This window comes from Rattus rattus, chromosome 1 (genome assembly GCF_011064425.1).
Source record: "Rattus rattus isolate New Zealand chromosome 1, Rrattus_CSIRO_v1, whole genome shotgun sequence".
NCBI classification, from domain to species: domain Eukaryota; kingdom Metazoa; phylum Chordata; class Mammalia; order Rodentia; family Muridae; genus Rattus; species Rattus rattus.
Genome location: NC_046154.1, coordinates 55825088 through 55838399, shown reverse-complemented (window position 1 = coordinate 55838399; position 13312 = coordinate 55825088). Strand labels below are relative to the sequence as shown.

General features: G+C 45.0%; 1 protein-coding gene across 4 annotated transcripts in view; it reads left to right on the top strand.

Annotated features, from left to right (window-relative positions):
- Patj (PATJ crumbs cell polarity complex component) overlaps positions 1–13312 on the top strand; it is a 273878-nt gene that overhangs the window by 240324 nt on the left and 20242 nt on the right. For all 4 annotated transcript variants that reach the window (XM_032901821.1, XM_032901815.1, XM_032901812.1 and 1 more), the window contains 7 exons: positions 1466–1659; positions 4586–4733; positions 5611–5697; positions 9187–9295; positions 9832–9869; positions 12011–12133; positions 12800–12904. In XM_032901821.1, the coding sequence (XP_032757712.1) occupies positions 1466–1659; positions 4586–4733; positions 5611–5697; positions 9187–9295; positions 9832–9869; positions 12011–12133; positions 12800–12904 (804 nt within the window). The remainder of the gene's footprint in view (positions 1–1465; positions 1660–4585; positions 4734–5610; positions 5698–9186; positions 9296–9831; positions 9870–12010; positions 12134–12799; positions 12905–13312) is intronic.

The following is a 13312-nucleotide window of genomic DNA, read 5'->3' as shown; positions in this document are numbered from 1 at the left end:
AGTGAGAAGAAATCTTTGCTTGCTACTTATACAGCAGAAGGTTAATACTCAGAATATTTGAAAAACTAAAAAATTACACACTGAAACAAGAAATCCAGCAAATAAGCTTGAGGAAAATCGATGGAACTGGGTGGCATCATGTAGGAAAGTAAGTCAGACTCGGTCAGGTATCACATTTTGTCATGTCTAGGTGAGAGGGGGTCATGGGACTGGAAGGGGAAAGACCAGGAAGAGGGTAGGGGGCAGAAGGTAATCAGGGATGAGTGTGAGCAGAGTACATTATGTGTGACAATATCACAAGTATTTATGCAACTAGTATTCACTAATAAAGCTGATGGTGGACCCATGAGGACTGGCGTTACAAGCGCCATGGAAATATTTGCTTAAAAATAGGTTGGCCGTGATCTCCAGGTAACAGAGCAAGAGAACAGGGCTCAGAGGGGTCCTGAGCTGCCCACATTTGTGTGACTTGTCAACAGAACTGTGGCTTTGCCGACTGTCCCCAATATCTTATGTTCTCTGGAGGCGGGCCTGTCTGTGCTGGTGCCATCAGATTCAAATGAGAAGCCTTCAAGGGCTCCTTTGAAGCTGTTGGAAACACCTGTCCCTTATCTCCTCTGGGCCACTCTAAAGACGATGTGACCGGAGCAACCAAGAGTGGGGAGCCAGCCAGCTTTGTAACGATGCCGACCTTAATCCCATGCTCAGGAGACAGAGCAGCAAATCTCGGAGTTTGAGGCTACCCTGCTTTGCCTAGCGTATCCAGGACAGCCAGGGCTACACAGTGAGACGGTCTCAAAGAGCCAAAGACAAGCAAACAGGAAATCAAAAAGAGTGCAGAAGTCAAGTATAACAGCAAACAGCCCACAGATACTAACTGGGTTGATAACTGTGCTAGCTACTTCCCTTCAACCTGAATAAGTAAATAAATAGGGTAAACACACACACACACACACACACACACACACACACACACACACACACACACACACACACACATACACACACACATACATACCACACATCATACCACACACACACACACACACACACACACACACACCCATACAACACACACCGCATACACACATACCACACACACACAAACACACAGACATACACACAACATACACACACAGACTATACACACAACACACACACACACACACCACCACACACACACACACACACACACACACACACACACACACACACACACCCGCTCCCCTAACTCCACAGCAAAGTTTACAGCTATGTAAATATATGCCACAAACACCAGTCCACCCCCGTTCTTTGTGGGGTAGGGTCTTTATGTGAGAAGCAGCTCATATTCCTCGTATTCTTATGGTGCGCTCTGGGGATGAGTTGGAATTTTGTCGAGATCTCTCACTGGGTGGATCAGGCAGCAGCAGCAGGCTGAGGCCTCTGCTGTGAGCCACCTGTCTCGGTATGGCTGTTGTTACAGGTTAATGGGGTTGATCTGAGGAGCTCCAGCCATGAAGAAGCCATCACAGCCCTGAGGCAGACGCCCCAGAAGGTGCGGCTGGTGATATACAGAGATGAAGCACAGTACAGAGATGAGGAGAACTTGGAGGTGTTCCTTGTGGATCTGCAGAAGAAGACTGGCCGAGGACTAGGCCTGAGCATTGTGGGGAAACGGTAAGGATGGGTGTTCAAGCCCAGGTCAGCCTTTTCTCTTCTGCATGTGGGGACTAATGCTTCTAAACACTGAACGAGAAGGCCTACTGTGAACTAGTGATGGGTTTCTAAGACGTGTCATGTGGAGAAACAACTGGACCCACCAGGCAGGACCCGGTAGCCACACTGGATTCCAGCTGGGCTGCTGACTCTGAGCTCAGCTCCGCAGTAAGGATTAGAGTGGCTTCCTAGGCAGTATTTGTGGGCTTCTCTTACACATGGGTACAGAGCAACTGCAGACACAGGACCCAGCTGCTTTCTTTTTACCTGGGGACATCCCAAGCAGAGAATGGTGGTTCTGTTTTGAGTTGCTTGTTGAGTAGGATCTCACCGTGTAGCCCAGGCTGGTTTCAAACTCACGGCAGTGCTGTCTCGGCAGCACACTCAGCGTTCCTCCTTACTCTCAGGTGTAGGTAGATAAAGTGGCCCTCATTCACCATCTGTATTGCAGGCTTAGTTGGAAAAGAACTATATTCCTCAGCATGAAACTTTCCGTTGTACAGGATCAGATGCATCTCTTAAAGCTTCTAAGCCTTCTGACAAATAATTCCATAATGTCTTAAAGGTTTGCCTGCAGGTATTTTTTACATATTTCTTTGCAGTAACTGTGGAGTACAAGAACTGTATAGCTCATTCACAGGTCTTCAGTGTCAGAACAGAGTTCAAGAATGGAGTTAAATGAGGAAATCTCTGAGTGCTTGTAAGAAAACTCGAAAGAAAGAAAGAAAGAAAGAAAGAGAAAGAGAGAAAGAGAAAGAGAGAGAGAGAGGGGAAGGAAGAGAGGAAAACAAAGACGAGAGTATTGTGACCTCAGTTCCTTCAAAACACAGGCTTTTCTTGGAATGTGTTTTTGTGTTTCGCCCAGGGAGAGTGGATAGGAGGGAATTTACTCCAGCTGCTGTTAGTCGTGTGCCTCTATGGAAAACCATCTTTTGCCACCTGTGGTTTGTCCTTGTGATTAAACACCTTACTCAGGTGACTTCTTAACCCTAGAATACAAATTGTCTGATGCTCTGAATAAAGCTGGCTGTTACTTGAGATTTTAGTCTGCTTTTTTAGACCCTGCTCCCCGACTTGTGTGCCTCCAACTACAGTGGTAAACATTTAATAAGTGAAATCATGGAGCATCCACAGAATAGTAGACACCCCTAAAAATGAGGTGCTTCAGGCGCTAATGAAGATCAGTAGATGTAGAGAGATAGCCCAGTTCCCGACCACATGCATAGTGTATATGTGGCCTGTCTTCAGCCTTCAGCATACCTTCCATAAAATATCAATTGACATGGTACATCTCAAAATAATAATAATAATAATAATAATAATAATAATAATAATAATAACAACAACAACAATAAAAAAGTAAGATAGCTCACAACTGTAATTCACATCTCTAGAAGCCAAATCATCACAACTTTAATGATAGCCTGGATTACATAGTAAGTTCTAGGATAGCCTGGGCTACAGAGTTACACCCAATAGCAAAAGAAAGAGAGAGAGATCTGGAGTTACAGATGGTTGTAAGCGACCCAGTGTAGGTGCTGAGAACATAACTCTGGCCCTCCACAAGAATAGTAGATACCCTTCAGTGCTAAGCCATCTCTCTAGCTCCAAGATATACACTTTTTAAGCTGTTCAATTTTGAAACAAAATCATTCAATAAATAAAAGAAGACTTCAAATAAGAGGCTGAGGGGTGTAGCTCAGTTGGGAAACTCCTTCCTAGCAAGCATGAAGCTCTGGGTTAGAATCCCAGGGCTCCACAAAACAGCCTTGGAGGTACAGGCCTATGATCCCAGCACTGAGGAGGTGGAGGCAGGAGGATTGAAAATTCCAGGCCAGCTTGCCTTAAGGAGACTGTGGGTGGCCGGGTGTCATCAAGGAAGTACAAGAGGAAGGGAAAGTAATGACAGAGCCATTAGGGCCTTTTGAGAAGGCTCGGTGTGTAAGGCAGAGGCTGTCAAATCGATGACTTCTTAGATTCCTGGGACCCATACGCTGAAAGAAAAACACCAAGTCCCACATGCTGTCCTTGATGTCTATGAATGTGCGGGCAAGCACATATCCGTATAAACATGAATACATTAACATAAACACATGAATAATAATAATTTCATTTTTTAAGAAAAGGAAATCATTATCAATGGGCTCTTCTCCAGGAAAACAGCTTGCTCACTTTGTGTGAGGTGCTGGGATCACCCCAGAGCCACACTCACACCAGAAAGCAGTCAGCCAAGGGCCTATATATTCCAGGCCACAAATTCTGCCTTTTTAAAAAGTAAGAAGTGGGGGATGGAGAGATGGTTCAGTGGTTAAAAGCACCGACCCAGAGGCCCTGAGTTCAATTCCCAGCAACCTCATGGTGGCTCACAGCCATCTATAATGAGATCCGATGCCCTCTTCTGGAGTGTCTGAAGACAGCGACAGTGTACTTACATAGAATAAATAAATAAGTCTTTAAAAAAAAAAAAAGGTAAAAAGTAGTGCACACCTTTAATCCCAGCATTTGGGAGGCGGAGTCGGGCTGGTCTGTGAGGCCAGCCTGATCTACAAAGCAAGTTCCAAGACAGTCAGGACTACACAGAGAAAACCCTGTCCTGAAAAAAGCAATAATTATAAAAATAAAAAGTAAATTACGATTTTACTAAGATCATATATACTCACATAGGCCAGTGCTTGTGACAGGTTTATCCAGCAGTGAAAAGATACGCAATACACAGCACAAATGGGCTTCATCTAAGCGTCAAGTTATTAGAAAGTTAGTGGATGGCATTGGACTTGATGGATTGGTTTTAGAACTTCTGCGTCTTAGATCTTAGATCTTTAGTCTTTATAAAGAATTAATACCTAACTGGTCGTGCCAATCCCACAATGCTTGGTGATGTTCGCAGGAGTGGAAGCGGAGTGTTCATCTCTGACATTGTGAAAGGCGGAGCCGCAGACCTCGATGGGAGGCTAATTCGAGGAGACCAGATCTTGTCTGTGAATGGAGAGGACGTGAGACAAGCCTCACAGGAGACAGTGGCCACCATCCTGAAGGTGAGTCCCTAAGCAGCTTCCAACCAAGCTACGGTGATCAGTGCTCCCAGAGCTGTCCCAGTCCATCTGACCTTGGTTTTAAGTCGTGATTGTTCCAAATGCCCAAGAACTGATGTAAAGGAAAGCTATCGTGATGATCAGCAGACAGAGGAGCTTGCCTGTAGATCTGAGGCAGTTTCTCATGCTACTGAGCATTCCAACTGTCACACTTGTTGGCAATCCAGATCACTGGACAGAGTGTGCTCTCCTAGAGGAGGGAATCCATCTCCTCCCCTATGTATCGACCCCAACTTACTGCCAGAAGGAAACGCTAAAGCTCATCTATACTGGTTTCTTCACAAATAAAACCAGTCACAAAGCTCTGCTCCACAGGACGCTCCCACCCTGGGCCTGTGGGAGCCTGCAGCTCAGACTGCTTAGTTTGGGGTCTCGGCCTCCTGGAACTCCTTCATCTTTGGTTGCAACCAGTGGATCTTAAAACAACGGTGGAAGTTTGCGCAGACAGGGTTTGTTTACTAATCGCGTTCCTGGTCCAGCTCTGCAAAGGGCCTGGATTTGTGAACTGTCTCCTGTTGGATTTCCCTCTCTGCTGTTTCCCACTTCCTGACTGATGTGTTCTTTTGTGACGATCACTTTCGTCAGAAGGGAGAGGAAGGGGAGAAAGGCAGGCACACTGATATCAAATCCACTTGAACTCAGCATTTGAAGCTACTGAGTTTCTGTTTTGTTTGGGTTTTGGGTGGCTGGGTCTCCTTTTGCCTGTTTTACCTGGGTGTCCTCTGGTTAGCCTCTGCTGCAGAGATGCTGAGGGCCTGCACTGCTGTTTTAGATCATAAATGCTGCCACCTTTCACTTCTCATTTTCTTGCCTTCCCAAGTGCGTCCAGGGCCTTGTCCAGCTGGAGATTGGGAGACTCCGAGCCGGTTCCTGGGCCTCCTCGAGGAAGACCTCACAGAACAGCCAGGTTGTCGATGTCTTCCAGAGTGTGTTCTCACTCACTCTCGCGTGTCCGCTGGGGGAAAGTCTCTCATTTCATATACGATTATTTAGAAATGATGTCTGAAGTTCTGCTGTTCACAACACCAGCTTCAGTGTGCTTTCGTTGTGTTTGACATAAAAAAAATCAAAGGTGGAGTGGAAATTCATTAAGGAATTTTTCTCTCCTTTAGTGCCTGTGTTTTCTTAGAGCCATTTTTTTCTCTCGTGTTCAATATTGCCTGTGCACACATGTACACAGCTGTGTTTATTTTTTCAAAGGGGAAAGAAAGAGGTAACATCTGGTGGCAATTTGACCCTCATTAGCACAACATTGTTGTATTCATCCAATTTAACATTGCTATAAAGTTAACTTGGGAACGGCCACTCACACATGCTGAGGGCAGTTAATGGTGCACTCCCAGGAGATCGAAGTCTGGGGGTTTCTCTCATGGCAGGGAGGTATTAGTGGGTGACATTTTGTGAGTTAGCGAATATATTTATTTGCAAGACTGATGTCAGTACCACCTTTTTAATGAAGTATTTTCATGGTAATTTGTGTGCGTGTGTTATAGTGGCTGACACACTTGGTGACTGCTCTTAATCCCACTTGGCACATGATTCAGCTAAAGACGTTTACAGGCAACCCCCTACCCCTTCTTTTGAGGTAAAAGTGTGCCTCTCAGTTCTCTCCTCGCAGCTACAGCCTCCCCACAGCCTAAGGTGCGCTAGATTTGTGGTTGGCATAGCTGCTTCTGCAAAGCCTTAGCTGTGGAGCTCATTAGTGTGAGAAAATGGGCAGCGAAAGGTATCATGGAGGGCCAGCGAGCCGTGCTTAAATGCACTTGCTACCAACCCCGATGAGCTGAATTTAATCCCTGAGCTCCTGTGGTAGAAGGAGAGAACTGACCCAGAAGTTGTTCTCTGACCTCCATACTCGCTGTTGTCTGAGTGTCATAGAATGTTGTCACATACTATGGCATGTGCTTCTACACACACTCATGCGTGCACACACAGACATAATAGAAGAATTTTAAATCTATGTCGCTGATCAGACAGGATCACAGACTAGCTGCTTTGACTTAAGGAATCTTCCAAATGGCAGATGGAGAGATAGTTCAAGGTTTAAGAGTACTTGCTGCTCTTCCAAAAGGACCCAGGTTCGATTCCCAGAATGCACATAGTGGCTCACAATTGTCTTTTACTCCAGTCCTGGGGAGTCTGACACCTGTACCCCCACAGATATGAGCATATACATGGAAGTAAAGTTTCAAAAATAAGAATATTCAAAGCAATCCAACCTAATCCTCACTGTTAAATACAGAGTCCCCACTCCACCCTGGCTTCTGTAATTAGCAGATGACACAGGTGAAAAGTCAGGTTTTAGTGGGGACTTAATTGACAGTAGGAGCTTGCAGGCAACAGTCTCAGACAAGCCTGTCTGATGGAACTCATCTGTCTTGAATGGTTCCATTGAAACCTCTCACACAGGAGATGAGAGTACAGTGCGAGCCACACTGGAGGTAAGACTGTTCTCCCCCGGATGAACAGCAGAGGCTGGGTAGACTGGATTCCTTACTTAATTGTGAGTTTGTACAGTTTGGTGTTTAATAGTAGTTAGGCATAACTGCCTGTTCATAAACTTCTATGCCACATATAAACAGAGCGTGGTGACACATACCTGCCATCCTAATACCTGGGGCAGTAGAGGGAGGAGGATCACAAGTTCAAGGTCATGCTCAATTAGATAGCGAATAAGATATGGTCAGCTTAGGTCACATGGGACCCCTGTGCCACACCAATGAAAACTGAGTCTTTCCCAAGGTATACAGGTGTCTATAACCTATATGCAAATGAGCTTTAGAAGCTGAATTAATTGATGAGTGGAGAGTATGTGATGAAGAGCATGTGGGGGCTAGAGCGTCGACTCGTTATTCTTGCAGAGGACCCAGGTTCAATTCTCAACACCCACATCATGGCCCATGATGGACCTGGAGCTCCAGTTCAGGGATCCAGTGCTTCAGGCTGGTCCCTATGGCGTACAAACATAAAGCAAAAACACATGCATAAAATATAAATTATAGACATTTCACTTTTCACTTTATTTTTTGTTTTTCTGAGGAGATTCCCAAATGTGTGTCCAGGGTCAGTGTCCTCTGGCCCTACCTCCTCAGTGCTACGATGACATATGTATGTGTGTGTCATGAAAATGTAGCAGATTTTCAATTATGGAATCTAAGTACATCTATAATTTGTATAACTTTTCCACTTGAAATCTTTCTTATTTCAGGAATATTTAAGTGTTTTTAAAAGAATTATTTATTTAATGTACATAAATACACTGTGTGGCTGTCTTCAGACACACCATAGAGGGCATCAGATCCCATTACAGATGGTCGTGAGCCACCATGGGGTTGCTGGGGGTTGAACTCAGGACCTCTGGAAGAGCAGTCAGTGCTCTAACCACTGAGCCATCTCTCCAGCCCTATGTAAATGTTTTAAAGGTTCTACCACACTCATTGGTGGTCATTAAGCTGTGGTGGATGAAGTACCTGTCTGACATGCATGAAGCCCTGAATTTGTTCTTGATCCTTAGCAGAGAGAGAGAGAGAGAGAGAGAGAGAGAGAGAGAGAGAGAGAGAGAGAGAGAGAGAAGCTTCAGTCAAGCATGATGGCACACACTGTAACCTCTGTGCGTGCTCAGGAAGACCTAAATTCAAGGCCAACCTGTAATACATAACAAGGCCCTGATGCAGAAACAGAACACATTATAATTTACCAAATGGTAGCTTAAATTTTCATGGTAATTGGGTAGAAAACTTAGAGATGATATGCTCGCCATTAGAAATGGCCTTTGCTAATGTCTGGGGTTGTGGATAGTCACTAGCTATATGTGACTTTATATTATAAATCTCAAATATCTAGTTAAGTGAGGGAAACAGTTAAATGCAGGTATAACAGGTTGACTTGAACCATTCTGCCTATAGGACAGTGTTCAGAATATAAAAGTAAGTCACCCCTCAAGTCTGCTCTTTCTGCCGGGTAGTTACTGCTTCCTCTAGAAGTCTGCACTCCGTCCCCTCTCTGCTGATTTAGCTCCACACACTTGGCTAAGCAGTACATGGGCTGTAGCTTGGGTCGTGTTAGTTTTCCCCTTAAAGGACAGGGCCAGTCACTGAAGGCTTTAACACCAGCAAACTAGGAAAATGTTTGGTTTCATGTGCAGCAAAACCAGCTCAAATGACTGTCTTTCTACTATGACTGAGGTGCAAACATCCACAGTGGGGAACCCAAGAGCGAGTGTTTACATGGGCCTGGGGTGGAGAGGGGTGAGCACAGTGACTAGCTTTGTCTCTTGACTTTTTCAGAATGGTCTGTAGATGTCTGCTCCTCAGCTCCTGCAGACTCAGATTCAGGGTGTGTTTCTAGGGCCATGGGAGCACCTACACACAAGTGACCACGGTGTTTTCCCTTTCAGGGAGATCAGCACAGTGCACACAGCAGCTGTCGGCCTTCCTTTGCCCCAGTCATCACCAGCCTACAAAACCTGGTTGGCACAAAAAGATCTTCAGATCCTCCCCAGAAATGTAAGTTCGAAGTCAGCCTAAGCTACTTAGTGACTTAGTGTGGCCTGTTTCAAGAGGAAGTGGGAGGGAGGCCCACAGATCCCAGGAGCAACAGAAAAGCAAAAGCTTAAGAGTGCGTCAGAAAGTGCTTGTTTGCAGAGAGAGCGTGAGTTTGTTACAGTTGGGCGTGAGAAGTGAGAGTAGAGGGAGACAGGGGTTTTTAAGGCCCTCGTGGGTGAGGGTTATCTTTGAGTAGGGCAGAAAAGTGCACAATGAAGCATAAATGTATTGTTCCCAGCTTTGAGTAACCATGTTCAGGCCATTGGTGCTGCAGCACATCAGCTTTGGGCAAACTGGAAGATTGTGGACCCCTCTGCCCACGCTGGGATATTGCCCCTGAAGACTCAGTTGGGTCCTGATGCTAAGGAAGGGTGTACCCTGCTTGCTTTAGTCTCCGTTCTTGAAAAACGTAGACAATCGCTGCTGTCCTTATGGGAGCGTCACACCTTAGGTCTGATCATAAGCGTTAATGGACGGTCTTGTTTCTTTATCTACAGGCACAGAGGAGGAACCACGGACTGTTGAGATAATCAGAGTAAGTCAGTCGTCGTTTTGATTCTACTTTGTACATTTTCTCTCTGAATGGAGTGTATCAGATTATATGTTATTGAAGTTACTAAAGTAACAGAAATAGACTTTTAAAAAGTAGATTGAAGCATGTAAGTGACCATTGTGAATTTTTTAGTATCTCCTTCTCATAGTAGAGTGTGTGTGTGTGTGTGTGTGTGTGTGTGTGTGTGTGTGTGTGTGTGTTTAACGTCACACAGCAGAATAGCGGACATTCTCTCATAGCACATCTTTGTACCTTGTTGTGTGAACTTGGAGCCATGTCAGCATTCTTGACAGCAGAGAACCATTGTTCCTGGTTATATAATATTCACCCCCTTGACCGGATGTACCTAGAACTTCTTTTAATCATCTTCTTTTCATTAAATAATTAGCATATTTCTTTTTTCTTTTTCTTTTTTTAAAGATCTGTTTTTATTCTGTGTGTATGAGAGTTTTACCACATGTGTGTCTGTGCACTGTGCATGTGCCTGGCACGCACAGAAGCCAGAAGTGTGGGCCTTGGACCCGTCCTCTGGAACTGGAGCTGTAGATGGTTAGGAGCTGCCACATGGGGGCTGAGAGTCGAACCCACATCCTTTCAGAAATTGCAAATGCTTGAACTGCTCGACATTTCTCTAGGCCCCCATGTTTAATTTTCCACCTTATATAGCAAGCATTGCTACGTGTCTATTTTTGCCTATTTCATGATAACAACCACCACCATAACTCCAGTCCCAAAGAACCCAAGGCATGGGGTGCTGTACATCTTCCTGAATGTTGACAGGCATGAGATTTTGTCCTAGACCTCATGATTATTAAGTTGTGTGTATCTACTCTGAAGAATAATGTTGTGTACGCGTTGAGAGGGAAATTTCTACCTGCTTTTGTGGTGATTTAAAGCAAAGTTTAATAATCAAAAACTTTGGTATCCTGGTTGAGGGCTCTTCTGCACTTAGTAGATTAGTGATAAGCCCACACATTTGTGCTCAGAATTCGGGGTCTCTTTCCACTCTGCATTTCCTCCCTCTGTATTAGCAGCCAGTGAGCCTCTTTTTGGTTCCTCTGACTGGAAGGGCAGGGTTTGCAGCAAAAAATCAACAGTTCAGCTACCTTTTCAGCTCCTAGTCTGACTGGAATTCTCCCTCAGAGCAGAAATGTACCTAAAACACACACCAATGAGCGTGCACACACACACACACACACACACACACACACACACACGTACATGGGCACTCGCACACATCGCTCACATACACCCACACAAGTGCATGAGCTTGTACAAGCACACACAGGGGTGGTGAGCCTGCGCTGTGTGCCCTTGCTGTAACTTCTGCAAAGTTTCACTTTTCACCAGTTTTGGTTTCTTTTGGTTATGAAGCTATGGGCCGTAGTCTTTGCATTGTGACAAGACCTTCCTTCCCATTATCGCCCACAGGAGCAATAGATGGACTTCCCAGCCTGCCCGAACTGCAACTTGTCATTCGTGCTTTCAGCCATTTTAAAAATATTAAGCCTCCTAGGATGGGGGACGGGGCGGGACGAGAGCCAGATCTCTGTACAAGGTCCATCTTTACAAAGATTTTCGCGACTATTTTACTTCCATCTCCAAACTGTTGTCACAACAGTGGGCACCCTCTAAGATCCTTTGTTTAGAGCAGGCATGCAGCTCTTTTGAAGCCAAGTGTGTTTGTTCACACCCAGAACATGATATGTGTGGCAGTTTAATCATAAACACCATATGAGAACACACTTGCCAAGCCCGCGTCAAATCGGCCGCTCCACTGAGCAGTAGTGAAGGCTTTTGTTTTTTAATTTACTGCTGCTATTGGCTTTTATCGAGCCTCTTCTGTAGGCCAGGACAACACCGTGTTATCTTATGTACACTCGAATTATCACCGTGTACTGTGCAGTCTACCTCCCCATCTTGTGCGTAAGGATGAGGCTCACTGAGATGAGCTTCTCTGAGGCCCCCAGGGCTACCGGACAATGAAAGCCGACACAGGACTTTTTGATGCCCTACGCTCAGCTCCCATGTTATTATGGAGAGTTTTTGTTCAGTGCAGTGTAAGGACAGACTGTCTGTGCCTATTACTAAACACTCCGGCCCTCTGTTTTCTCTCTTTGTAGGAGCTCAGTGATGCTCTTGGAGTCAGTATCGCTGGAGGAAAAGGAAGTCCTTTAGGAGATATACCGATATTTATTGCCATGATTCAGGCCAATGGAGTGGCCGCACGTACCCAGAAGCTGAAGGTAAAATATCATTTGACTAACAGAAGGCTTGACAGTATGTGTCATTCAGGGGGAGGTTGTAGCCATAGAGACCTTGTTTAAAGTTGGAATTACAAAAGCCATCAGCCGCCCTTGCTGTGGACAGAATACATTAGCAAGACAGTAGTCCTGAAATTCATTAAGTCCCTGGAGGCATAAAAATATTGTCCTTATCAAAGCTTGGAGAGAAAGAAGGAATCCCAGCTCCTAACATCCCTCTCAAGACCTTTTAGTACCTCTTTTACCCTAATCGGTTTTTAACTGAGATTTGATCTTGGAATATTCCCCCAATTGAATATCGATTTTTTTTCTTTTGTCCCTTAATTTTAACTGAGGTATAAAAATTAAATAGAAAGACCTGGCTTCCTCTTTGGAGCATCACTGAACAGTTAATTTGTGCACCCCACTCTTACTAGCTACCAAAACACAAAAGTGACCTGCGGCATCTCTTAGCAATCAAATCTAACCCCCCTGTCTCTCCGATGGGACCGCATTTCGGGAAGCCATTGAAAATTCCCCACACGCCACAGCAGCCAGCTCTCAGCGACGAGGCAGATGGGAAATATAACCTACAAAGAGTTTTAGGTATTCTCCTCAAATTTAATTTTTCTTAATGATAGCGATTTTCTTCCACTTTTGTCCTTCCAGGTTGGAGATCGGATTGTGAGCATTAATGGACAACCTCTGGACGGACTGTCTCACACAGACGCCGTTAATCTACTAAAGAACGCCTTCGGGCGCATTATCCTGCAGGTATGGCGAGCAATGGAGAACCAGCTGGCAGAGGCAGATAAATGACAGCAGAAAAGACAGAGCAGAGCGCCACTGGCAGTCGCCTCGCCACCCAGTAGGGTGCTTGCCGATGTGAATTATTAAGGTTGAAAGCGAGAAATTATTATTTTTATTCAGAAATTCTTTAATGCCACCCATACAGGCATGAGCAGGATTATCCGAACGCATAACAGGGGGAGAAAAATTACTCTCGGCTTCATGTGATAAATCAACAAGGCTTTCAGCTTCCGCCGCTCTTTTGTAAATTGAAGTTTGCTATGACTAGGAAATGATTTCCTTTCTTATATCCAAAGACTGTTCCTGGGTAGCCAAGCACTGTTTCCTGTCCCTTTAAAGGCAGAGAGAAATACAATGCTCTTTCTGCTGTGC